At 38.5% G+C, this 27,787-nt stretch overlaps 1 protein-coding gene across 24 annotated transcripts in view; it reads left to right on the plus strand.

Annotated features, from left to right (window-relative positions):
* The window catches only part of JAKMIP3 (Janus kinase and microtubule interacting protein 3), a 105,448-nt gene extending 78,593 nt beyond the window's left edge, over positions 1–26,855 (plus strand). For 7 of the 24 annotated variants that reach the window (XM_087725994.1, XM_087725993.1, XM_087725996.1 and 4 more), the window contains 14 exons: positions 2,975–3,103; positions 4,486–4,569; positions 8,815–8,877; positions 9,414–9,512; positions 11,744–11,842; positions 11,952–12,011; positions 14,638–14,703; positions 15,932–16,000; positions 16,089–16,166; positions 16,619–16,723; positions 18,134–18,337; positions 19,479–19,544; positions 21,927–21,968; positions 25,563–26,855. In XM_087725994.1, coding sequence (XP_087582120.1) covers positions 2,975–3,103; positions 4,486–4,569; positions 8,815–8,877; positions 9,414–9,512; positions 11,744–11,842; positions 11,952–12,011; positions 14,638–14,703; positions 15,932–16,000; positions 16,089–16,166; positions 16,619–16,723; positions 18,134–18,337; positions 19,479–19,544; positions 21,927–21,968; positions 25,563–25,691 — 1,293 coding nt within the window. In that variant the 3' untranslated portion in view covers positions 25,692–26,855. Of the gene's footprint in view, positions 1–2,974; positions 3,104–4,485; positions 4,570–8,814; positions 8,878–9,413; positions 9,513–11,743; positions 11,843–11,951; positions 12,012–14,637; positions 14,704–15,931; positions 16,001–16,088; positions 16,167–16,618; positions 16,724–18,133; positions 18,338–19,478; positions 19,545–21,895; positions 21,969–25,562 lie in introns of all 24 variants that reach the window. The other 17 variants (XM_087726011.1, XM_087726013.1, XM_087726018.1 and 14 more) reach the window with 8 other exon arrangements.
* Positions 26,856–27,787: the final 932 nt, after the last annotated feature.

Here is a 27,787-nt window from a genome sequence, read left to right on the forward strand (position 1 = left end):
AGGGAGATCAGTGCTGTATACCAACATCCACAATCAACAAGGTCTCTTCTAGAACCTTGGGAAGCCAGACCACTACTCTGCAATAGCATGGTGGTCTCCTGGCTACCATAGCAAGGAATTATTAACAACAACAACAACAACAACAACAACCCTTATCAATCATGAGCAACGTTCAATGGTATTTGTGATGCATTTTTGAATGCTCAGTTGACTGAGTTTCATATATAATAATAATAATAATAATAATTATTATTATTATTATATTATTATTATTATTATTATTATAATCCAATCACTAACAAACACAGTCTGAGTATTCAGCACCGATATTTCAATGCAGTTTGGCATGGAAAAATGCGCCACTGTATCCATAAAAAGGGGCAAAATCACTACACGTGAGGGAATTGAAATGCCCAATGGCCAACTAATTAAATGCAAAGAAAATGAAGCCTACAAATATTTAGGCATCCTGCAGTTGGATAACATCAAGCATGGAGAAGTAAAAACTATTGTCAGAGGAAAGTACACCAACAGAGTTAGGAAAATTTTGAAATCTAAATTGAATGGTGGAAATACAATCAAGGCCATAAATACCTGGACAATACCAGTTATAAGATACACAGCTGGTATAGTTAACTGGACATAAGCTGATTTGGACATTTTGGACCAAAAAACCAAGAAACTAATGACAATGCACTACAGTTTACATCCATGTGGTGATACTGATAGACTATACCTGCCCCGAAAATCAGGTGGCAGAGGATTATTACAAGTGAAGCAAATAGTTGAAGAAGAAAAACATGCACTGGCTGATTATTTAAAAGAAATTAAAAAACATCTCTTAATTGAAGTAAAGAACAAAAATCTATTGAAGGTCCAACAGACGAAACAAGAATACAGAAAAGATGTGATAAAATCAAGAATGGAGAGTTGGCAGAACAAAGCACTGCATGGCCAATTTCTGGAAAAAATAAAAGATAAAGTGGACAGTGAACAAACTTGGTTATGGTTAACAACAGGTACATTAAAGAAAGAAACAGAGTCACTAATCCTGGCTGCGCAAGAACAAGCTATCCGCACAAATGCCATTAAGGCCAAAATCGAAAAATCCTCTGATGATGCCAAATGCAGACTTTGCAAAGAAGCTGATGAAACTGTTGATCACATACTCAGCTGCTGTAAAAAAATCACGCAGACTGATTATAAATTGCGGCACAATTCAGTAGCACAAATGATCCATTGGAATTTGTGCAAAAATTATAATATTAAAACAGCAACAAACTGGTGGGAACATCAGCCTGAAAAAGTCACCGAAAATCAGATGGTCAAGATCTTGTGGGATTTCCGTATACAAACCGACAAAATACTGGCGCATAATACACCAGACATCACACTGGTTGAGAAAAATAAGGTTACAATCATAGACATCGCAATACCAGATGATAGCAGGGTCGACGAGAAGGAATATGAAAAAATCGTGAAATACCAGGACTTAAAAATCGAAATTCAATTATTATGGCACAAACCAGCAGTGGTAATTCCAGTGGTAATTGGCACACTGGGTGCTATTCCAAAAGCACTGGAATTACATTTAAAACAGTTAAAAATTGACAAAATCTCCATCAGTCAAATGCAAAAAGCCGCACTGCTTGGATCTGCACGCATATTACGAAAATACGTTACGACATCCTAGGCCCCTGGGTGGGGCCCGACTAGTAACCAATGCCAAATCTGGCGAAACAACTGGCCGCTGTGATACAATTCTGTTGTTGCAAATAATAATAATAATAATAAACATTAAATAAACATTGAAGGGAAATGTGATGACAACTTGACATGGACATGGCTAAAGATGGGAACTATCAAGAAAGAAATGGAAGGTTTAATACTGGCTGCTCAAGGACAAGCACTACAAACTGAGGCCATGAAACCCAAACTGCCGACTTTGCAATAACAAAATCAAAACTGTTTAATATGTGAATGCAGCAAAATTGGACAAACTGATTACAAAGCTAGACATGACCGAGTTGCTAAATTAATCCACTGGTCATTATGTAAAAAAATATGATTTACCTGTATCCAGAAAGTCATGGGAACATAAAGTGGAAAAAGTTATTGAGAAGGTGAAGATCTTGTGGGACTTTCGAATACAAACGGATCGTCATTTGGAGCCCAACACGCCAGATATCATGGCTGTAGAGGGCCGAGGTGTACAGTTTATTGATATCGCTGTTCCTGGAGATGCCAGAGTCGAAGAAAAAGAACTAGAAAAAATCATGAAATATCATGACTTGGCCATCGAAACTACAGGGCTATGGATGAAGCATGTAACAGTGATACCCATTGTCATCGGGGCACTTGGCACCATGTCCAAGAATTTTACAAGATACATCAACAAATTGCAGCTTCCTGCACTAACACCAGCGGAACTGCGAAAAACTGCGCTACTTGCCGCATCATACATCTTAAGAAGGTACTTGGTTGATACATAGGACGCTGGCAGCAAACTATATCAACCACTGGTATTTGTAATGCATTTTTGAATGTTCAGTTGGCTGAGTTTCATATTTAATGAATAAAGTATATAATAATAATAATAAATTAAATTAAATTAATATCTAAATTTAAATATTGCAATAAAGTCATTATTTAAATTAGGGACCACATAGATAATTAGCTCCGTGAAATTTAAATGATTGGAATCTGTTATATTGGATTCTGGTCCAAAAAAATCCTTAGTAGGCTTTAAGCTGCTATTCCAAATTTGGTCACATAATTTGGAGATTAGCACAGATATTGCATTAGAAATATTTTAGTTAATCCATTAATAAATACATAACATTTTATAATTCTCTCAAATTGTTATTTCATAAAAGAGGTTGTACTGTTCATAAACAGACTGGTGAATGCCAATGTTTTGATTTGTCAGGATGATTGCATCTCCAGTTCAGTTTTGCATTCCTTCTCATACTAGGGCATGGCAAAAGAAGAAACGGAATTAAGATTCAGGCAACTGACAATGGAATATCAAGCTTTACAGAGAGCATATGCACTGTTGCAAGAACAAGTTGGAGGAACGTTGGATGCTGAGCGAGAAGTTAAGGTCTAAATGGCTTATATTACATGAAAGTAAAAACTTGTGACCGTATCATGTTGTTCCTGAACTCTTTACAATTTTTTCGGTTTCCCACCCCTTCATATCTTTGCTTTAGATCAGGTGTGTTCAACTTTGGCAACTTTAAGACTTGTGAACTTCAACTCCCAGAATTCCCCAACCTGCCAACTCTTAAAGTTACCAAAGTTTAGGTCCCTCTAAACCAGTGGTTCTCAACCTGTGGGTCGGGACCCCATTGGGGTCGAACACATATTTTCGGTTGTCTTAGGAACCGAGACACCAATTTTATGGTTGGGGGTCACCACAACATGAGGAACTGTATTAAAGGGTCACGGAGTTGGAAAGGTTGAGAACCACCGCTCTGAACCATTCCTGGCTTAGAGGGGCCTATTTTAAAAGATATGCTGAGAATGGAGCATTAAAGATGCACTACATGGTTTTATGCTTTGTTGGGAACCACTCAGTGGTTTGTTATAAGCTGGGCAGCTATGTAAATATTTTAAATAAATAAACTAATAAATAAATAGTGGGTGGGAGTGTGTGTGTGTGAAATTATGGGAAGGTGACATTTAACAAACTTGCTTTGCTTCACCGATTAATAAATTAAATACTGTACTTATTAAGAAATCCCTTGATTATTGCATTGCAGGCCACATATTTCCAGGATCCCACCAGCAAAACCAAAGCATCTAAGTCATGCCTTTCTGTCTCTTTTTTTCTTTTCCTTTTCCTGCCATACAACAACACTTTCTTGTTGATTTAAATTTAGAATAAAATTATAATTTTCTCTCTAATGATGAAGGAAATTACTAAAGGTTTACATGCAGGCACACACCGAGAGAATCCTCATTGGCTTGAAAAGAGTGCTTAAAGCAGGAGTGTCAAACTCAAGGCTGAGTTGAAATCAACATAAAGTGGAAATAACTGATCAACTTCATCCCTAGTTAGGGACATGTTTTACTTTTAACAAATTTTCTGAATGAAATTGAAATTCAGTTCCATTGTAGGCAGAAATGCTAGAAAATAAAGAAGTAAAGTGAAGGGTTGTTAGTAAAGTTGCACAGGCACATAATTTTTCATCTTTTTGCAACCAATTTCTTATGGTTACTGACAGTGGGCATGTTATTAACATGTAATGTAATACATTAAAATGTAATCAATTTTTAATCAACTAAAAGACATAGATGATACAGGATGATGGACATGAAAATGTGTCCCTGAAGTATGAGGAATTGGTACAAGAGAACTATGGCTGTCTTTAGCATGTATCAATTCCAATTTTATATCCCTCCAGGTAAACATGTGTTAGGGATAATTTAACACAGCAGCAATCAGAGTAAGTTTGACATTTTTTCAATCCCATCCTACAGACTCGTGAGCAGCTTCAGGCAGAAATCCAGAGATCCCAAGCTCAAATAGAGGATCTAGAAAAGGCACTTGCTGAACAAGGACAGGTAATATATACATTGGGGAAAAAATGTTTTGTGTTAATTACTGTAACAAATTTATCAAAAGTTATTACTATAAAATAACTAGCAATAGGTTCACATGGAAGCATGAACTCTTGGAGATTGCCAAAACAGTTTTCCAAATATTAATCTGTTGAATTGAAAATGGTTCCAAACATTGTTTTGGTGCTGAACCATGTCTGTATTCTTTTTATCCTTTTCCATTTCACAGGATTGATTTTTGGAAAATCAGTAAATGATCTAGAAGGAAAGTGGACTTAATTCTAAATTAATTTTCCTGTTCATTCCATTTGGGGAACTTAAGTCTAAAATATCCCTATATTGTAAAGCTAAATCAGTTTTATATCTATAAAGTATCCCAAGTGAGGTCTCTCCCTCATGTCTGGAAACAGAAATAAAATACAGTTCCCCATTTTCTGGCTCCTCTTTTCCTCTAATATGCAAGTTATAATTGATAATTCTAAATTCCAGATTGGTTATCTTACTTAGCAGATCTTAGTTTACTATACAAATTTCCTGGTTTAATTTATTGATGTTTATTTATTAGATTTTTATCCTGTGTTTATTCCAAGAGCTCAGGGCAGCATACATAGCATCTGAATCATAAAAACAAGTTCAGTGAGAGAGCGACTGGATCAAAATCACCGAGTAAGCCTTTGACTGAAGGTAGATTCAACTCGAATATCTTCCCCACTACATCACATAAGGAACCATGGTGGCGTGATGGTTAGAATGTAGTATTGCGAGTTAACTCTGCTCACTGCCAGGAGTTTGATCCTGACTGGCTCAAGGTTGACTCAGCCTTCCATCCTTCCGAAGTCAATAAAATAAGGATCCAGATTTTTGGAGGCAATATGTTGACTCCGTAAACCACTTAGAGAGGGCTGTAAAGCATTATGAAATAATATAGAAGTCTAAGTGCTATTTGCGAGGGTTTGGTAGAAGAACAAGTGCGTTGGAACAAGTCCATTTTTACTGATGCTCCTTTTCTGCCCATTAAACAAAGCTCTATTATTTTGTGCGAATGGAGCAATGAGTATTAAAATGCAAAGCAGTGCCGGCAGAGGAAGAAAGAAGGCGTAAGCTTCTAATATTTAAGGCCGTTAAATATATTTAAGGCACACATTTTAGGCAGTTTTGACATCAAATATACATTTTCAACTGAATCCATATTTTTCATCAGTTATATCCTAAGCATAATAGTAGCAAAGAAATGGAACAATAGAACAAGGAATAAAAAGGAAACAGGGAGGCTTCAGCGATAGAAGAATAAAAGATGGGTGGGTAGTGAAGTGGAAAATGAGGGCAGAGGTGGGGTTTCTTTTTTGTTGTTGTTGTTGTAAATGTGTTTTTATTTTCCATTTTCATTTCGTACAGTCCCATATATACTGTGCATAACCGGGGCCATATAACATTAAACAATAAACACAGCCATGTGTTTAGAAGAATAAAAGATGGGTGGGTAGTGAAGTGGAAAACGAGGGCAGAGGAGGGGTTTCTTATCAACCTGGTAGCCCCCTCCAGTGTGATTTTGTCTCCAACAGTCTGCCAGTGGGGTATTAACTATTAAGCAGACTAAGCACGTGCTTAGGGCACCAGGCCCAGAGGGGGCACCACAAAGTTGAGAAAGAAAGAAAAAACACCAATGAAGATTTGTACCGTATGTACAAAGGAGGGGCGCCAAGATTTGTCAGTGCTTAGGACACCAGTGAGCCTTAATCCACCCCTGCAGTCTTTCTTTTGTCATGTAGTTGTAGAAGTCAAACCAGCTACGTTCCTGCTTTCTTTTCAGGGCGAACCTCTCGTTTTCTCTCCTATCCTTACCATCATTGTAGAATTGTTGAGATTTAGCAGCCTTTCTTGGACAACCTAGGAATGCCCTTAGTCCAAACACTTGCCACCTCTCTTCCCATTCTTCCTTGCTGTCTACCCACTGCCTTGCTTAATTTCCAATCCTTTCGTTCTTTTTTTTTCCTTTCCCAGCACTGCCTCTGCACAACTCCGCTGCCTGATCTCATTTCCAGGTGGAGAGTCATTTGATATTTATTTGATCTATACTTATTTTGTTTTCTAGGAGAAATCTATACTTTAATAGCCCTAGAGAAAAGCTTTTTTTTTAACTCCCAGAAATTCACTTGCTAAATCCATAGCTTAGTTCTTTGCTTCATATGGTTTTAAGACCAGTTTTGGCTAAAAATCTGAGATTTTGCGAGGTAACTTGGATGTGTGTTGTGACTCAGCAGACGTCTTCTGTGAGTCTTTTCGGGATGCAAGATTAATTATGCAGCTGGGGCTCATTAGGGGCATATTCTGGGGATAAAAGGACGGATGGTGCCACACCCTAGTTGCAGGAGTCAACGTTCCTTGGTTCGTTCAACATTGATTGATCATCTGTCGTGGTTTATGTAAGATACACTTGGAGAAGTGCTTTGTTTTCTGTAACCCTGATTTGTAGAGACTTTGGAAGAAGTGCTTTGCTTTCGTTTTGTTCAACTTGTGTTGCCGTAAGAAAGATTTGTTTTTCATTCCGTTATCTTCAGGCAAAGACTGTAATTAGGTTTATTTTGGGCTCGCAGCCAGTCTGAGCTGAGAACTGATAAAGAGAGTTCCTTTTAAGTTGTTTGCCTGTCGTCTGTTTAACGAGCGGAGAAGGGGGGACAGAAGAGATGTATATATTATTGAAAGATTATTGGTGCTCTCTGAGCTTGGTTGTTTTCTTGTAGATGTTTCATTACCCAAACCAGATAAACATCAGTGCTAGTTAGTTGTGGGAGATGGTCTCAATTTCTACATATTCTACTGGCTTGTCCTGGATGGTCTCAGAGGATCTGTGGCTTTACTGCTTATGGATGGTTGGTTTGGCCATTCCTTGACATCAGATTGTCGGCCTGGTGTTAATCTTGGAGTTAATCTATGCTCACCTGGGTGCTGATTGCTGGTAGGGAGGAGTTGTGGTCTTTTTGTTCCCTTCTTGGCTTGTTTATTGTCTCGTTTGCATACTGTGTACATATTGTTTATGTTTCTGTATCTATTCAACACCCAGATGAGCAGGGATTAACACCAGACCTACAGTCAAGAAGTAAACAGTATGCCAATCAAGGAACTACCAACTCAGACAAATAAGCTAACAGTAAACAAGAGCCTAATCAAGGAATCACCAAGACAATTCCCACCAATACTGACTGGGCAGTAACATCTACTCCCTTCTAGCACTGATGATGTTACCTAGTTTGGTATTGAAACGACTTCAAGAAAACAGTCAAGCTCAGAGAGCACAATGGAAGCCATAGTTTAACCATAAACTACAATTATTCTCTTGTATTGTTTCACTTAGTTCAACTTTTCTTTAGTGTCTGATAATCCATATTTTTCCTCTCTTTAAATTAAAATAGTTTTCTAACTTTAGATTTTTTTTTCTAGCTCTAAATAGGCTACGGTATTAAGAACCAGTGTATCAGGTTCACCAAACCATTTTCTCCTTCATATGTTAATGATTATTTTTCTCTTTCTCTGAATGAATTGTGCTATTCATCTATAATGCCCATTATTCCAATGATTGTTTATGTGGAGATAGGTTACTGAGCTAAAGAGTCCCATGGTCTTGTGAGATCAAGCCAATTAATTCCCATTTCAAGGAGAAATAACTCTTCCCCAAACTAGCAAACAAACCCGAGACACATAAAATACAGGACATGAATACACTGCGTGCATCTTATGCCTAAATTAAAAGATTTCTCTTAAAAGCTTGTACAAGAACAAAAGACATTGACAGTCATGGAAACTGCAAGGCAAACATATCCGGATGAGTATCAGGGGAAGGGTCAGGGAGTAGACACCGAAACTGCTTCTAGTATGATTTTTGCTGGATTGTGGTACTTCCTATTCTTCTGAAGGCTCCCACCCTGGTAAATTGAGAATGTAATTCATTGAAGAGGACACCTCAAAACTGTACACAGAACTCTCCAGAGGGAGTGTTTCATTTCAGTATTCTAATTGTTCGTGTGGAGATAACTTACTGAGCTAAAGACAGATTATCCAGCTATTAGAAAGTCAGAATGTATTTTTATCTAAAAACTACTGAAGCCAAATCAGGGAAACAAATTTCAGCTATGTTCTCCTTGTTTCTTATACACGTATAGACTCTCTTCCAATGTTTTGCCTTTTTAAAAGATTTGTGGTGTTTCCTTATCTTTTTTTATAACACTGGGTCTTTCTGTTGTTTTTTTTAAGGACATGAAGTGGATTGAAGAAAAACAGGCTTTATACAAAAGAAACCAAGAGCTTGTGGAAAAGGTGCGCTCTGTTTTCATAGGGAATTTAAAAATAAGTGTGAATAGAAATTTAGAAAAATCTTAGGGCAAAAAGAGCACTTAATGAAACATACGTATTTGGTAACGTCCTCTGTCATCAAAAGGGAACATTATTCGAATCCAAACTTACAGGAAAATTGTCACCAAACAAAAATGGTATTTCTTGTAGACATCTTTATTTTAATTTCAATTCTGAAAATTAATATAAGACAGACGTAAACTATAAAATTTGACTTTCAATTTTTGTTTAGAATGACAACACATTTATCTTTCCAGTTACCACAGATCATATATCTTACCTCTGAAATTTGTTTTTAAAATTTCTTAATATTATTACCTCCATATAGAGGTATGAGGTTGAGCAGTGGTGGTTTGAGAAAGCATAATCCTGAGTTAATGGTTACAGCAAAATTAGAGCTCACACTTAGTTTCCATGATCAGTTCTATATTCACTGTGCAATTAAAACAAGTTGTTGGCAAAAAAAATTTTTAAAGGGAAAATCCTTCTGCTTTTTTTAGATAAAACAAATGGAAATAGAAGAAGCTCGGCTAAAGCATGATGTTCAGGATGCTAAAGATCAAAATGAACTGTTGGAATTTAGAATATTAGAACTTGAGGTAAGTAAGAAGTAGATGTTTTGAGTTCATATTTCCATGTTTTGTCAGGTGTTCCAAATTCACTACAGCTCATGGAACATTATTACAGTATAATACCTCTGCCAGAATAGCTTCAACATAAGGCACAATTGCATTAATTACCTGGTTCCATATATTGGGAAAATGCATATATTGGTCTTCAGCGTATTCTGATTTGCCAAGTGCAGTTTGTATCACCCTTCAGGGTCCTCCCCTCTTCCTTCTGTTGGCTCATAATTTTAGATAAAACAAATTGGGTTTGCTAGCATTGGCATTTTTGAACAGCTATTTATCCCTGCAATCCCATAGCAGAGGGACAAACTGTGTTAGGTGGAAGCGAATACTATTGGGATGATGAGCATAAAGCCTGATTTCATTAACTTTAGCTTGCATGAGTTTTATTTATAGCTTATATCTCTATTGCTCAACCAGGCTGTTCAGACTACAGCTCCCATCCTCCTCCAGCTTTGCTTTAGATTAGACTAATTTTGCTTTTTAACAGAACAACCAGTAAATGTGTAAACCTTCTACATCCAGGATGTCAAACTGAAATAATCACGGTGTCGTCACATGACATATTGGGACTTTTTTCCGAGTGGGGGTATGAGCAGCCCGTGACACACCCGGCCTACGGGCTGGGAGTTTGACAGCCCTGTTCTATATGATATGTCTAAACAACTTGGAATGTAAATAAATGCAGGTAGTCCTCGACCTATGACTGGAATTGAGCCCAAAACTTGTGTTGCTAAGTGAGACATTTGTTAACTGAGTTTTGCCCCATTTTACAACTTTTCTCGCCACAGTTGTCAAGTGAATCATGGCAGTTGTTAAGTTAGTAACCTGGTTGTTAAGTGAATCTGGCTTCCCCTTTGACTTTGCTTCTCAGAAGGTCGCAAAAGGAGATCACATGATCCCAGGACATGGCAACCATCAAAAATATGAACCCGTTGCCAAGCAGGTGAATTTTGATCATGTCAAAAATTATTAACAATTGCAGTGATTCCCTTAACAACGGTGGCAAGATGGTGGCATACTCACTTAACTAATGTTCTGTTTAGCTGACAGTGTTTCTCAACCTTGGCGACTTTAAGTTCTGTGGACTTCAACTCCCAGAATTCCCCAGCCAGCTGTGCTGGCTGGGGGATTCTGGGAGTTGAAGTCCACAGGACTTAAAGTCGCCAAGGTTGAGAAACACTGGTTTAGCAACAGAAATTTTCAGCTCAATTGTGGCTGTAGGTTGAGGGCTACCTGTACCAGCTGACAGGAATTTGTACCCATCTGCTAAATAAATGACAGGTTTCTATCTTCTGTAAATCTTACCTTCTCTTCGGTAAGACTGAAGATTGTCCCAGAATCAGAACTGAGGCCACCTGATGTGGTTCATGAGGAGTTCACCATGTCGTCTGGTTTGTCTTCATGGGTCTTTCTTAAGGTTTCATCCCAAGGTCCACAATCCAGCATGATGAGCTTCTACAGTGAAAGTGGGGAAAATCTAAGCTTAAAGGGTGTTCACTGGTATGACGTTACCTATTTTGGGTAATAAAACATCTGCAAGAAAACAGCCCAGGAACAGGACCCTTCATGCCAACCCTGAGCTACAAATATTCTTCTTTATTAAACCTCTCAGATTTTGTATTCCCAGCACATGAGAAAGATAAATATGGTATTATTTATTTGGAGGAAAATTTTAGTCTTTTCCAGACAGCCACTAATTGTCAAGCACATTTTTGTGATGCTTCGTGAGAGCACTTTAATGTTCTGACAATTTCCCTCTGGCCAGAGGGGCGGGAGGGGGGGCTAAAAATAGCTGCTTGCGCTGCCCTCCCCTCTTCTTTATTCACTCCTCATCAAGTTTGCTTTCTGTGATGAGAAAAGAGGAAGAAAAGCAGCATCCAGAAACCAAAGCACAAGGAAGGGATGCAGCAGAGTCTTCTAGAGCTGGAGGCAAAACGCCGTCTTCCCTTATGGTGGAGAAGAAAAACTCCAAGAATCATAAGAGGAAAATCCCCCCAGAAACTCTTTTTGGGCATTTCTTCAGGAGGAGCAGTGGAGCAAATGAATTTCTGCAACTCAAAGAGTCCAAAACTAATCCTTTAAAACAGTTTCTAATTTATCAACTTATATATTTGATTTTTTTTTTTTTTTTTGTAACTTACATTGGAAAATTAACTAATGAAATTGTATTGTGGGCCCCACAAATAATTTGATTGTAGGAGAGAGAAAGAAGATCACCAGCAATTAATTTTCATCACATTCCTTTTACGGAAGGGAAGAGCCCCCTCCAAGTCTACTGCGAGGCAGAAGGAGTAACAGTAAGTAGCTCCCAGATGCTCTTGTTGCAATTTTTAATTTTTGTTTCTCTCTTGGTGTAATATCGTGTTCTTTTCACACGCTGCTCCTTGTCTCTTTTTCTCCTGTTAGGATATACTAGTAGCAGAGTTGATGAAAAAACTGGATATTTTAGGGGATAACGCCGTAAGTGTATGTTCCTTTAATTAATTGTGCATGTTTCAGTGAATGTGTTTCGTGCTTTTATTTGTTATAATTAAGCAACATTTTCACGTGGAGAAGTCCTTGTTTCGGACCAATGCTTCTCACACCTAGTTTATACAGAATGCCAATAATAGCAATAGCAATAGCAGTAGACTTATATACCGCTTCATAGGGCTTTCAGGCCTCTCTAAGCGGTTTACAGAGAGTCAGCATATTGCCCCCAACAATCTGGGTCCTCATTTTACCCACCTCGGAAGGATGGAAGGCTGAGTCAACCCTGAGCCGGTGAGATTTGAACCGCTGACCTGCTGATCTAGCAGTAGCCTGCAGTGCTGCATTTTAACCACTGCGCCACCTCGGCTCTAATATAAGTCAGGGTTGGATAGACCCAGCTCACATGTTCCCCATCCCCAGAGACCCCCTGAACTGGACAGAAGAAAAATGTTTAGATTTGAGTTTAGGGGAGGATTAAATATTTTTCTCTGGTTGAAGTAGCTAAGGGCTGAAAACAAAGCATTATATAAGCATTAACCCTTATATCATCCACTTGTGTGATACCATTATACCAACCACCATTATACTGGCCCAATCTATTATTTTATAGAATGGGGCAGAAGATGGCAACAAATAATCTGAAGGCCACGATCGCCTCTCCCAATATCCTGTCAGAAACACTCAAAGTGGAGAGAGATAATTTTGGGAGTGAGTGTGATGACCATAATGCCACTGGGTGTATGTTGTATCTTTCAGGCAAGTTACAACATGGAAAGTAATTTCCAGGCACAATAAGTTACTTATGCCTGGTCTAAAGTATTTCACAAGTTAACTTAATATTGTAACCTGGGGATTGGATATCCTTTACTAGTGTTTTGCTAGTGTTTTACAATTCTTTGCTACTTTTAAAAGCCTTTAAGAGTGTGTGTGTGTGTGTGTGTGTGTGTGTGTGTGTGTGTATTAGAACATACCACAGCTTGAGACAAGCATGATTAGAATAAATTAATTTTTGTTTATGTTGGGGTGGTCTCTGCAATCCAATGCCCATAGGCTTCATCTGGACCCCAAAGCCTTTTCTAGAGCCCCCTCAACATTTTTATTTTATTTTATTTATTATTATTTTATTATTCTATTTTATGTTTAGAAAATTTACTGCTTATGGCACCGTTTAGTTTTCACAATAGGTCAGGGCAACATCTAATTGGAAGCAGAGAAAAGCAGGGTAGCCTTTTCCTTCATTTAAGAGAAGTTATGTTTGTCTGAGCCGTAATCATAAACCCTTCCCTTTCCAGGTGCTTTTAAAATGTATTTAAATAATTTATAGGGCTGCCCAAGGTGGCAGCTTACAGGAAACTAATCAAGACAAAAAGAAAAAATCAGCCATAAAAGTCGGAAATAGGCAAATTGACACACATTCACTCCCTCTCTTGTTGTGAATTTATGAATCCCGGCTGCAAACCTGGGGGGAATAATCATATTTTTAGGTTTTTACATGTTGGGAGTGAGGGGAGACCATTCCAAAGGGCAGTTTTTCCGTTTTGCCGAGATTGATCCAGGCATCAGCAGTTTTTAGATTTACACTGATGAAAGGGAAGTGGAAGGGGTCGTAAATTAGGTTTCTCATTTCTTCCCACTGATTAACTTGCAAATACTGAGACTTTTGTGGGTGGATGTTCAATGCAACCAACAGGCAATTCTTTTTGGAAAGAGGATTGGGGGACTCCAGATTTTTTGTGGGGAGGGGAGGAGATAAAGTGCAAATGGGCTTCTTATAAACAAATAAAAAGGCTCTTTTTCAGGATAGCTCCAAATCACTTCAGGGGGCAACCTGGACTTGTACCATGTATTGTTTCACGAAGTCAGAGAAGCGATTCACTGTTGCTGGTCCAGATTTCTCAATTCTAATATCTGGAAGTATTAGAATGTCATTTATTTACCTCATGTTTCTTTTAATATTTGTTGAGAATTAATAATTGATACTTCAGTAATGGAGTAAATCAATATTTGCATAGAGGGACTCACAACCACAATTGAGTTTAAAAAAATTATATTGCTAAATGAGAAATTTGTTAAGTGAGTTTTGCTCCATTTTACAATCTTTCTTGCCACATTTATTAAGTGACTCACTGTTGTTAAGTTAGTAACATGGTTGTTAAGTGAATCTGGCTTCTCCATTAATTCTGCTTGACAGAAAGTTGCAAAAGCTGATGACATGAGCCCTGGCCTGGATGCTGCAACCGTCATAAGTATGAATCAGTTGTCGAGCATCTGAATGTAAATCATGTGACCGTGGGGATGCTGCAAAGCTTGTAAATGTGAAAAATAGTCATGTCACTTTTTCCACTGCTCTTGTAACTTTGAATAGTCACTAAACTAACTGTTGTAAGTTGAGGACTACCTGTATTTATTGGGAGTGGATTGTAGAGATCAGCTCTTTTCAATACTTCCTAGTCATGGAATATTATCTTGAAATGATAATCAAGAAAGTGTAATCAAGTACTACTTTTGATTTGTAGTTTTAAGAAATGTTTAAATATTCAGGGCAAGAGCACCTCGGAAACGGGGAAAACGATGCAGAGATGTATGTTGTGATAATACATTTATTCTGCTCTTGATTTAGAACTTAACGAATGACGAGCAAGTTATAGTCATACAAGCAAGGACAGTTTTGACACTGGCAGAAAAGGTAATGGGGATGTTCTTTCTTTTTCTTAACTTTAACCTTAATCTTGCCAAAAACATATCTAAAACTGGGTTCTACAAATTACTTTTATCATTGCCTGGAAATGATCTTGCCGTGTCCCCAGTATAACTGGTCACCAGTATAACTAGTAGGAAGGCTCTCAACTCTGCATCAAACAGAAAAAAAATCAGGGCTGTCAATCTCGCAGGCCAAGGACCAGATGCCTCATACACCGGCCACACCCACGCCCAGTTCACCAAAGGGGGGAGGAGTCAAAGTATGTCACATGATGCTGCTGTGATGATGCGAGTTTGATACCTCTGGTCTGGATGTTTGGTTGCTGGGATGTTGGGGTGGAATAACCAAAGTGGATTAATAGAGTAACTAAATACCATTTCCAACCAAATTCCTTATAAATATATATAGCTATTAAACTGATATGAATGGGATAAGCAACTAAATGAAGCAGAGGGATATGTTCATAGCTAGTATCTTTAAAACAATTCAAGCTGCTAAGCCTCTCCCTAATTTTCTATTCTCTCTTACCAATAGCTTTAAAGAATATTTGTTTGCTGATCAGTGACCAGTTTTTCACCTAAATATTTTTCTTTACTTTTATAAAATGGAAGTGCCTTAGATTTGGGTATATCATACTATAACTTAGGCTTATATTTATTATTTGACAATGCTGGCATTATGTTCCACTCCCTCATATGAAGCATTGAGCCCAAAGATTATCTTTGCTAAATCACAATGCCGAAATAGGATTATTATAACTGAATTGCCAAACTTAGAGATATTGAGCATACTGAGGTACTTTGCTGTAAACCCAGTAGTTAAAGAGTTATGCGCTGGTCTCTTGTCTGATATGCTCAATGTTTGTCAACCTTGGAAACCGTAAGCTGTGTGAACTTCATCTGCCAGAATTCTGGGAGTTAAAGTTCATACATGACTTCTCTGAGCCTGGTTCTTTTCTTGCAGGTGCTTCATTATCCCACACCATTCTAGCACTGACTAGTGCACTGATTCAAGCCCTTTCTAGCATTTTCCAGCACTGATTCTAGCACTGATTACCTAGTTTGGGTAATGAAATGTCTAAAAGAAAACAGGCTCAGAAAACACCAAGGACCCCTCATTTCAACCCCGAGCTACAAATATTCTCCTTTATTGAACTGCGTAAAGTTGCCAGGGTCAACAAACCCAAATCTGATTTTTCTTCATTTCTCTGCAGTGGCTACAACAGATAGAAGTTACAGAATCAGCACTCCAACAAAAGATGATAGACTTAGAAAATGAAAAGGTACAGATTCACCAAACAGTTGAAATCAGTGATTCCATATTGTGCTTCCTGAGAAAAATCAGCATAACCCAAATCTCCTTGTTTTTAGGACCTATTTAGTAAGCAAAAGGGGTATCTGGATGATGAATTGGATTACAGGAAACAGACTTTAGACCAAGCACACAAGGTAGGTATGAAAGTCCACAGACAAAACTTCCTTTGGTTCATTTTCCCCAGGCTGGGGAATTCTGGGAGGTGAAGTTCCCATATCTGAAAGTTGCCAAGGTTGAGAAACACTTCCTTAAAGTCAAATGATTCCGAGAACCTCTCTTGAAATCTTTGAGTCCCAGAGCTTGAAAGACTTTCTACCGCAGAGAAGTGGATTCAGTGTAAAAGATTCACTAATTAAAGCAAACCTGCATTGCATTTGGGATTTGGCCTGCACAGATTTAATTCCCAGGAACTCCATGGGAGATGGATCCAGATTGGTTTTGGATTGAGATACCTTATAGTATGGGCCAATCATTACACCAAAAATCTGTTTTGGATATTATTATTTTTAAGTGTAATTTGAGTATACAAAAATCAGTTTGGATTAGGGTAGGTAGAAAGAGGCTCTCTCCTTTTTTCAACCTCAAGGCAAAATTTCCAGATGCAATTCCAGAGGCATCGGTTGATGTTTTTTCCTCTGTGAAACTAGCAGTAGATTCTGAAGGACGGGATTTGATCCAGACTGCAGCCGAGGTAGGAACAGTAGATTTTCCCACCTCATCTATACCATGGACTCTTAGCAAAGTACTCCTATGATAGAAAAGTATATTTTCTTTATATAAAATTATATAACGGGCATAAAACTGTAGAGATGTTAGCAACTCAGATTTCTATCACTGTGAGCTGGAAAAAGCAACAATTTAATGACTTATGTGGCTGATTAACACTTTGTGCTCTCTTGAGCTTGCCCACTTTCTCTCTCACTTAAATTTAATTTTTAATCCATTGAAAGTTTGTTGTTATCCTCCACTCAGTACCTAATCATATATCACAGATTACAAAATGGAGCGTGAAATCTAAAGTCCCCTGGAGACTTTAAGTCATTCACATGGAATGGCTTATTGTGTTATCACAGGGAAAACCATGCTGTGTTTAGCATTCCCTTTGAAACATTGCAGAAATATGGGAAAAAATCTCAATTTTTGCCTAGCTCATCAATAAATGTTTTCTGTGCTATAAATTCTGACTGGGAGAGAGATTCTTCGTATGTTCTATTCATATTGAACATGCGTGCAGAATGATTGCTCTTAGCAGAAAAAAAAGAATGTTTTAAAAAGAGAAATGGTTAAAAGGGATATGATGGGCTACTTCAACAGCATTAACTGGATTTTTAAATACAGAAAATATACTGTAATGCTTGTTCAGTAATATTTCATCCTTTTGCAAAGGGCATTGGGCAGGATGGTTGCACAATATGGTAAAAAATTAAGTTCAAATGGCAACTGCTGTGGCGTAATCCATGTTCTGCCTGGCCATAAGTGATCTACCTCTACAACATAAGTCAGCAATATTTTTGATCAGCAGACATAGTCATATTATATGCACAGTGTTGTGGTCATCAAACCATTAAAATGTTAAATGTGCCAAATCTAATGAGATCATGTGAGAGAGAATAGAAATATTGTGAGATTTAGAAGTCACATAAGTCTTTAGCTTCATAATCCTATGTGTAGTTGGGAGTGAATTTCTGGGCATAATCTAGTGGTGCCATCAATAAGCAATATATTTCTCTTCAGTCTTCTACATTTATGTTTGGAAAAGGGACAGCAAGTTTAGTGATTTGACCAATGACTTAAAGTGATTCCTTTTTTAAGATCTTGAAATATAGAGTGACTGTGTCATCTAAAAAGGCTCTATTGGTTGTGATTGAGCTTTAAATTGATGAGCTCTGTAAGAATAAATTTAGTACAACATTAAAGGTGGAGGCAAGAGAAGACATCAGCTGCCATGTTTATTGAGACAATAATATTCTGGCTGAAACAGCCCATCTTGTTTACAATGAAAGACAAGGAGCAATGGAGCACACAGTCACAAATTATATCAAACCGCCATCATCACCCAAGCTTAATCGGAATAAAGTAGCTTGATTTTTCATTTATTTAGCACATTTTGGAATTGGAAGCTATGCTCTATGATGCTCTACAGCAGGAAGCAGGAGCCAAAATGTCAGAAATACTGTCAGAGGAAGAGAGGGAGAAGTTGAAGAATGCTGTGGAACAATGGAAACGGCAGGTTATGAGTGAACTCCGAGAAAGGGACTCCCAGATTCTCCGAGAAAGGATGGAGCATATTCAACATGCACAACAGGTATGGCGAAATAGGATATTGTGCCACTAAGAATGCCTCCTGCAGGAAGAACAATGACTCTCACTTGTGTTTTCTTTAGGCCATTAATAATTTTCATGAATGAAGGTGAATATACGTGTCCCTGGATAATATTGCAGGATCCGGGTTGATCTCTGGGACCTGAGGTTTAGTTTTCTGAGCTTTCACAAGAGGAAGCTAACCATCAAATTACAAGAACACAAGCCAGCGGTCAGACAAGGAGATCCAAACTCATTGGTAACTTCACATTGCAACAAACAAGAACATACCTTCAATTTTGCAGCTACTAAGATTGTGGGCGAGCAGGCACAAAAACAGCCAGGGAAGTGGTTGAAGCCCCTCGTAGGTCAACAGGAGTGTGGATTTACCACCAGCTTATCAAATACTTAGGAACTGAGGGATTGGCAGCAGAAGGAAACAGCAGCCAAAGACTTAACAGCCAGTCATCACCACCCCAATCAATAACTAAAAAGGCTCCAAGAAGAGGCATCATATAAATAGAATATCCCAAAGGACACACTCTGACAGGGAAAAGTTCCCTGAGGATGAACTCAAGCATGAGTCCGAAAGCTCAGAAAACGAAACCTCTGGTCCAGATTGGAACCTGCATTTATAATCTGATCTTAAATTTACTTATTTATTAAATGTATATGTTGCCCATCTCCCCAATACTGCAACTCTGGGTGGTTTACAAAACAGAAAAAGCTAAACAGAACAGCAGTTTAAAATGTAAAAACGCGTACATTAAAATTGATTTAAATTTGATTTAAAAAGCTCATTTAAGGAAGTGACTACAGTAGCAACAAGCAGTCGTAAAGATACCAGATGTCCTCAGGGACATCACTCCATTGTGCACAGTCACTTCCACAGCTTTAATAGTCGGGGGGGGGGAGGGATTGCAACCAGACTTCTGTAAAGCAGCCTTGAGGAGGATAATTAAGCAGGGGCCTCATTTTATGATGTTAACAATTATCTGCGCAAAGGAAAGTTGTTGCTTGACTTACTGTGTTAACTGTGAGCATATCATGGCTCATAATATATTCCCTTCTCCACGAAAACGTAGCCTACCAAACAGTCAAAAGTCTAAAAATGTAGTATTCATGCATAATTCTAATTTTCACAGAGAATTAAGGAGCTAGAAGAAAGAATTGAAGCTCAAAAAAGACAAATAAAGGAATTGGAAGAAAAGGTATGGTTAAAAAACACTGAAAAGCTTGAATGATGATGAGATGAAGCTATATTCAAAAAAAGTTCATTTAGTGGCCGTCCGAAGTTACAACAACACTGAAAAAAGTGACTTATGACCGTTTTTCCCATTTATTACTGTTGGCAGCATCCCCATGGTCACATGATCAGAATTTGGCATGTATTTATGACGGTTGCATTGTCCAAGGGTCACGTGATCACCCTTTGCGACCTTCTGACAAGGGGTCAGTGGGGAAGCCAGATTCACTTTACGCCCATGTTACTAACTTAACAACTGTAGTGATTCACTTAACAACTGTTGCAAGAAAGTTCATAAAATGAGACAAAATTCACTTAACAACTGTCTCACTCAGCAACAGAGGTTTTGGGCTCAGTGGTGATTGTAAGTCAAAGACTACCTGTATATGATAAGATAAGATTCGGTTTATAGAATCAGCATATTTCCCCGAGCAATCTGGCTCCTCATTTTACACACAGAAGGATGGAAGGCTGAGTCAACCTTGAGCCTGGTGAGATTTGAACTTCCAAATTGCAGGCAGCCAGCGGTCAGCAGAAGTAGCCTGTACTACTGCACTCTAGCCACTGTGTCACCATAGCTCAACCAAAACAACACACCTTGCTTGTATGATCTGTCTTTTCTGCATCAGTGGTTGGAGCATAAATTTGAATGCTCATCTTAAAGGGTTATCCATGAAGTCAAATGATGATATAGATAGACCTCAACTTATGACCGTAATTGAGCCCAAAATTTTTGTTGTTAAATGAAACATTTGTTAAGTGAGTTTTGCCCCACTTTACAACTTTGCTTGTCATAGTTGTTAAGTGAATCATTGCAGTTGGTAAATTAGTAACCTGGCTGTTAAGTGAATTTTGCTTCCACATTGACTCTGTTTGTCAGAAAGTCGCAAAAGGGGATCGCATTGCAACCGTCACAAATATGAGTTAGTTGCCAAGCATCTGCATTTTGATTATGTGACCATGGGAATGTTGCAAACAGTTGTAAAAGTGAAAAATGGTCATAAGTCACTTTTTTCAGTGACGTAATTTTAAATGGTCTCTAAATGAACTGTTATAAGTCAAGAACCATCTGTACTTAGTCATTTAGTTCATTGTAACCAAGTACTGTTCTTTCATTGCTCTTCCTAAGTATAAAAACACCACCATTTCTTCCATATTTTTCATGGCCCAGTGACAATAACGCAATCATTTGCAGACATTGGACACAACATTTTAAAAATACAGGTAATATTAAAATGCAAAAGATGCTTCTGATTACATGAAGGATGAATATTATGGGGGTTTTGCATTTGGTTTGCAAGACATTTGCAGGCCTCTCAGAAACCAACTTTCTGCAGCAAAATGAAATAATCCCCAGTCTTTTTTTTTCTGTCCCTGTTCAGAATAGAATGAAAAGCAGATTGCTATTCCACCTTGTTTTTATGTCCCTAAAAACAATGAGGAAACTAGAATTCTTGTGTGTTTTCAGCATTACAGTTAGTGTTGCCAGGTTTCTAGAGCCATAAAATTAAGAATTGTATAAGTAAATGTGATAGACTACAAAGCATCATATAGAAAAGATTTTTAAAAAGAAAATGAATGTTGCATTTGGTTCTTTTGAATCATTTCATTAGCTAATAATTTTGATTAGAAAAGGTACAATTGGGTAGAAGGAGTCTGAAATTGTGTCCTTTCTTCACCAAAAATAAATAACATCATTTAAAACCATAAGTATTGGAGTATACTGCAAATACCTGATCCCAGTAATCATAACATGATGATTTTTCTTACTGGTGAATGGTTCATGGAAGTGAATGAAACTGCAGCATTTCAGGTTTTGTATGTGCAGATAAAATGGTGTGATGCACTATTAGACCATCATTTTTGCAAGAAATTAGAGGATTATCAGACTCCCCAAATCCCTTCCCAAATGTACGTATATGGTCTCTTGCTTGAGTGGGTGTGGGTGCATTAGACTAGAAGGCCTCCACAGTCCCTTCCAACTCTGCCATTCTGTTTTCCTGTTAAATCTCTCTCCTACCAAGGAGCCCAGGGGAATTGTGGGCTGGGAATGGATAGGGACAAAGCTAAAGTAACTGGGAATCTGAGCTCTCCTGCATTCTCTGTCTTTCTTATACCTTGTGCTCCTGCCAGCAGACCTGACACCTGTTAGAGGGCAGATTAAATTTGGAAAGTGTCCCATCCCAGCATATTCCACATCTTTGCACAGACTACGACCCCTTATTCTAGGCTCCTTGCTCGTTTCTTACTCGGTGTGCTTTAAAATCTTTCTCTCTCTTTTTTTCTTTCCATTTTTCCTCTCCTCCCCTTTTTTAGTTTTTATTTTTGTTTTTATTTTTTTCTCTAGCTTTCATTCTTTGGTCCTAGTGTGTCCATCCAGCGACAAGAGGTAAGCGTCCTCCTTGCTTATTCTTTCTGCACTCCTTTCGCTGAGCCTAATGGTTTCTTCTGATCCCCGCAGCTGCAGGGATGGCTTGGGATACAGTCAAGGCTTAGCTGAAAAGCAGGTGAAAAATAAAAGGAAAGACTACATGGCAGGCGCCAAAGCATATAAAAAATAGGCAATGTTTTGACTACACTGTTGCTGCCACCATCAATTTTCCTTTTAAATTCTTATATGTTTTTTTTTTTGGGGGGGGGGGGGGAATTGTTTTCTTCAGCTTTTCTCAAACCAAGTTATTTGTGCACCGTAAATTACAGATACCCGTAATAGCAATATGTTAAAATGTTTATATATTTCTTAGTTATAGAAACTATAAAGTATAATAGCATATCACAAAGATACTTAAAATCATGCTTTCAAATCATTTTTCTTTATTCCCAACATCTGTCTCCTGCAGTTTTCACAAGCGGTTTGCTACATCCTCCTGTCAGAGGGACTAGTTTAAAGTCTCACAACTGTATTTTGCCCAACATAGGACTAGAATAGTGTTTTATAGTGTCCTGGTTTTTTTCTGACCGAGGCTTCCCAAGAGCATGAAGCAAACTCCTGGTCCTGACAAAAACCCCTTTGATTAATTTGCTGTGAATTCTGCTCATTCATATCCAGCAAAGTCTTTCAAGGGAGGATTTACAGTCACAGACCTTCTCTGGTGTAGAGAACTGCCAGGCTGATATCTGCAAAACTTGGCAAGGAGTCTCGGAGAGTCACGAGTCAATTAGGCAAATTAATTGTCTCCTGCAAACTCCACTCCCCTTTTGCTCCTCTTTTATGTCCTCTGGGAGGAGCCATTTACCCTTTACTCCCAAGTCAACCCCTGTTCTTTAGCTGTTCCCTTCCTCTGGCAATTCTGCACATGCGCACACTGGGAACAGGCTCCAGCTGTTCTTCTGCCTCACTGATGTCTGACTCTGAAGGCAGCAGATAACTGGCCTATAGCTCTGGCCCCCTCTCTGCCTCCAACACAGAGCCCTCATCAGAGCCTTCCCCCAGACTCCAGGACTGTCCCAGTGTTCAGTTTTGGAGATTAATTTGGTTCCTTCAAAATTATTTTCATGTCCTGTAGCTTTAAGGTGCTGGAAAAAGGAGGAAGTTTTTTTCTTTTTTTCTTACTGCGTTCTTGTGTTCTGCGATCCAAAGACAAAATCCAGCTAGAAAACCAAGGAGTCTACGAAATACCATGCAAAATCTGCCCTGCAACATACATAGGACAAACAAACAGGAGAATAAATGGAGGCATCGCAAAACAGAAGAACGCAGTAAGAAAAAAAAATCCTCCCTTTTCCAGCCCCTTAAAGCTACAGGACATGAAATTAATTTTGAAGGAACCAAATTAATCTCCAAAACTGAACACTTCAACAAGAGAATAATTATAGAAGTTATCAAAATAGAGAAACACCCCCCACAACATGAATAAACGTGACGATACCTCCCACCTACCAGACATCTGGAAACCAGCCCTAGTCAACAAACGAGTCCCAGCCACCACCCAACACGAAACAACAACGGACACACAGCCAGCACCAATCAGCACCAATCTACCAATCATGATACAACCACACAGCCAATCAATCCACCTACTGAAACAAAGCCAGCACTCCACACACCCCCACCAAGAATGCAACTCCGACCATGCTTTCAGCCGAAAACACCAGCCTGAAGATGGCGAGGGAGACCTCGTCGAAACATTGCCAAGACAATCTCAATCTTACCCGGGAAAATACCCGAATACAACAAGACCAGCATACCTACACCTGTGAGAATCTACGAATATATATATTCCCCCCCCCGCAGTATGCTGACTCAGTCCATGCTGTGTTGGCCCAAAGTGATTCTCGCTCTTGCACTTAAGCTTGAGAACCAATGTGAGCTTTCTTGCAAATTGCAAGCCTGAAATGTAAGAGAACCTAAATTTGTTGTTGTTTTGCAGTACCTAATTTTGTGTGCACCCAACCTTTGACAGTGTTTGTGTGGGGGTTAATGCACAGACATGCACATTGGAAGGAACATAAGCCACCCCTTTGATTTTTTAGCTATTCACTAAAGTCATTCCTCCTTCAAAGTTTACATTAACATATCTTAAAGGCCCCAAAGTAAATTGATGCAGGGTTGTTTTGTGAAAAGGCAAATAGATATTATCTCTTCTCTTTTCGTGCACACTGAGAGCCCCAAAGACAAATCCCTTGTGTGTCCAATCACACTTGACCAATCAAGAATTATCCTTCTCTTCTATCTGATTTCATTAAGTATTGAAATCAAGATTCCTTATAAAAGTGGGAAATGCTACAATCTTATGTTTAATGACTTGGGAATAAGTTACTTTTATGAAAATGAGATCTTCTGAGTAAGCATGCCTAGGATGCCTAATATAATTCTGATCAACAATAGCCTTTTGTGAATGTATGTGTGCCTTCAAAACACTCTCGACCTCTGGGAGTTGCCTGGACGTCTTCCTTCAATTTTCTTGGCAAGATTTTGGAAGTGGTTTCCTGGTGTTGAGATCAAATGACTGGCCTAAGGTCACCAGCTACAAGTCACAGCCTCCTGGTTTCTAACCTTAACTATTACACCAAACCAGTGGTTGGTTATGACTGGTACGCCCCGGTATGGGCGTACCAGTGCCTGCCAGGAGCAACAAGTACCGTTCCGATACGGTGTTCGGGAGGGCCCGCCCGCCTGCCCATGCTCCTTAACAGTATTTGAAATTTTTGGGGGCTTACGTGTACGCGCAGGGAGCTTACGGCATCTGCGCAATGCTCCGCCGAGCAGCTGGAGCATTGTGGAGGCGTCGTGGAGCATCGTGGGTGGTAAGGTCATGTGGTGGACGCCCAGCCCCGCTGCACTGTATCAGTTGCAACGGGATTCATAACCCATCACTGCACCAAACTGGCTCTCGTTATCTTTCGTATAGAGCAAAACTACATGTTGGTTTCTAGTTTTCTTCTGACTGGATACTTCATTCACAAAGTAACTTCAGGGTTTGTGTCCTCCACAAACCAGCCCATTATAATCTTTGTGAGACAAGCATCCCACAGAATAGCAGAGAGATACGGCAACTGAGCTTGGAGTCAGAAATAATTGGCTCATGTTGTTCCCACATGCCATGTATGGAATTCCATTTTTGGCCATTGTAGCACTCAACATCTAAACCTATTCAGACACACCCATTCTGTGTGCACACAACACATTCACATGGAGCTTACAGCAATATGTATGCTTCCATGCCTGAAAATATTTCCTTCTAGGTGAGACTTAGAAGTTCTTTAGAAAGGTCATCCATCCTCATAAAAGTCTCAGGCAGAGAGTGATTGAGAAGAATCAAGAGTTCTATGTGCCCATCCCTCTCCTATGTTTTAATAGCAATACCTAAAAAAGGTAAGAGGATATTAGAAAAGAAATTCAAATTCATGTAACTGTAGAAAGAGAGCCCAGAGGTCTGCAAGCAGGATGGGTGGTAGAGAAATTTGATTTAAAAAATAAAAATAATGCTCCTCTCTTAAATAACTTTAGTTTCTTCTTCTGTGTTGTGTTTTCTTTTTTCAGCCCAGAGAGAAGACTAGAAATGTTTATCTTTTAGGACAATGGAACATTGTATATAACAAAAGAAATTGGAGAAAAGATGATTTCATTATAAGAAAGTGGACTACAGTTTATTTTGACACAGAAGACTGACGTTCTAAACTTTTGACCATTTTTATAAAGAGGAACTTGCGTGGATTTTATTTTGAAGTTAAGCCTGATCTTCGGACAAGTATAGCTCTCTAACTTTTTATGAACTAGTATTAAAATTGTTAAAGAAGAACGCCAAAAAAAAAAGAGAAAGAAAAAAAATCGTAGTAGTTAACTGGCTTCTCTGAAGGAAGCCCCATCTGTGGTACCCGAAACAACTTCAGCTTTACATGAAAAGCAGTAAATTCGTTCAGATGAAGTGAAAATATTTTAGTTCCCTGCTAAGCAGGCAGTAAACTGCTTCTGTAAAGAAGTGAACTCATCCTGTTTTGTAATTCAGTCCTTGTACTGTTATTTGTAAATGCTTAAATACATGTCTTGAAAGAAGATTGGAAACAGTTCCAGGCTGATCATTGGTGAAACTGTGAATGAATGAATGGGAATAATGTTTCATTCATGAAAGTGAGGAATTAGTTGCAGTTAGATTGCGTCTTTCCATAGTACATATTAAATTGACTTGTTCGCTAACCATGAGGAGCATTGAGACAAAAAAGCTTGGAACATTTCCCAAACTTCCACTCCATTCTGAAATTTCAGTGAAGCTTGTCTACAGCCTGGCCAGGAGAACATAAAAGGCACAATACTTAAAATTTAATGCACTTCGATTCCTGGATGAAGGGAAGTCAGTATTATCAGCATAAAGGAGAAACCAAAGCAAACGCTAATTGAAAAAGCTAATTGAAAAACAAAATCACTTAAAACTATTAAAACTGTAATGGAAACTTGAAAAAATGTGAGAAATATATTAAGAAATCACAAGCAGCAGCAGATGGAAATGGATCTCTTGGTTTGAGAAGAGTTGCTTGTAAATGAAGAAGCAGAGAAAGTGAGAGCACATAACGAAAGAGTTGAGCAAGCAGTAAATAAAGATTATACAGGGATATAGGAGAGACAGACGTATCTATATCTATCTATCTATCTTCCCCAGCGGTTATTTTAAGGTGGAAAGAAGAAGGAGCAGAGGGAGAAAATATCAACTCTCCAGAAAGTGATCTCGATATTCAGGAATTATCAACAGGTGAGAAGGTGGTTTTTATTATTCACCAAATTATAACAAAACTTTTTAATGATCTCTTTCTTCTATTAAAAAGTTTTAAATATGATAAACTGCTTTGTTTTGCTTTGTTTGAATTTTAAATAGTTTATTGTTTTTTATTATTTTATACATTTATACATATACAAATGCAATATATATAAAAACACTTATGTGGATAACATCAGATTATCATCTGAAGATGTACAATTCTTTCCATTGGTGCAGACACATCAATTCATGGAAAAACCAAACCTCTAACTCAATTAAATTCAAATAAAAATCAGGTAACCTTAAGGCCTAGATTTTGTGACTCACCACCTCAGTAAGACTTGCTTCTAATGTAAATTTGATGCTATTCATATTCAATCTAATTCCCTCCATTTTTAAAAGTTCCCCTGATTTCATAGGACTTACTCTCTACAAGGTATGGGTGGTCTGGGGGCTCAGTGGTTAAGATGCTGAACGTGTCAGCTGGAAAGATGGCAGCTCAGGTTTGAGACCCAACTCCATGCAATGGGGTGAGCTCCTGTTCTCACCCCAGCTTCTGCTTACCTAGCAGTTCAAAAGCATGCAAATGCAAGTAGATAAATAGGTACCACTTCGCTGGGAAGGTAACAGCGCTCTATGACATCATGCTGGCCACATGACTGTGGAAATGTCTTCGGATGGCACTTGTTCAGTGACCTTGGTTGCTTTGGTTTATTAGATTTATATGCCGCCCTTCTCCCAAGGACTCAGGGCCGCGTACAACATTAAAAAAAAACACATATTACAAAAGTTAAAAAGAATTAAATAGAATATCCCAAACAAACTCAATTAGAATTAACAATGACATTTTTAAGAAAATTCAATTAAAATTAACAGTGATCAATACTTTATTTTGCTTTATTCAGGCCAGGCTGGCTTGCTGGAAAAGCCAACTTTTTAGGGCGCGTCGGAAGGACCGGAGGTCGGGGATTATATGAAGCTCCAGGGGCAGCTCATTCCAGAGGGAAGGGGCTCC

Source organism: Thamnophis sirtalis, unplaced genomic scaffold (assembly GCF_051295495.1).
Source record: "Thamnophis sirtalis isolate CommonGarterSnake01/CBP01778 unplaced genomic scaffold, rThaSir2_p1.2 scaffold_11, whole genome shotgun sequence".
Classification (NCBI taxonomy): Eukaryota; Metazoa; Chordata; class Lepidosauria; order Squamata; family Natricidae; genus Thamnophis; species Thamnophis sirtalis.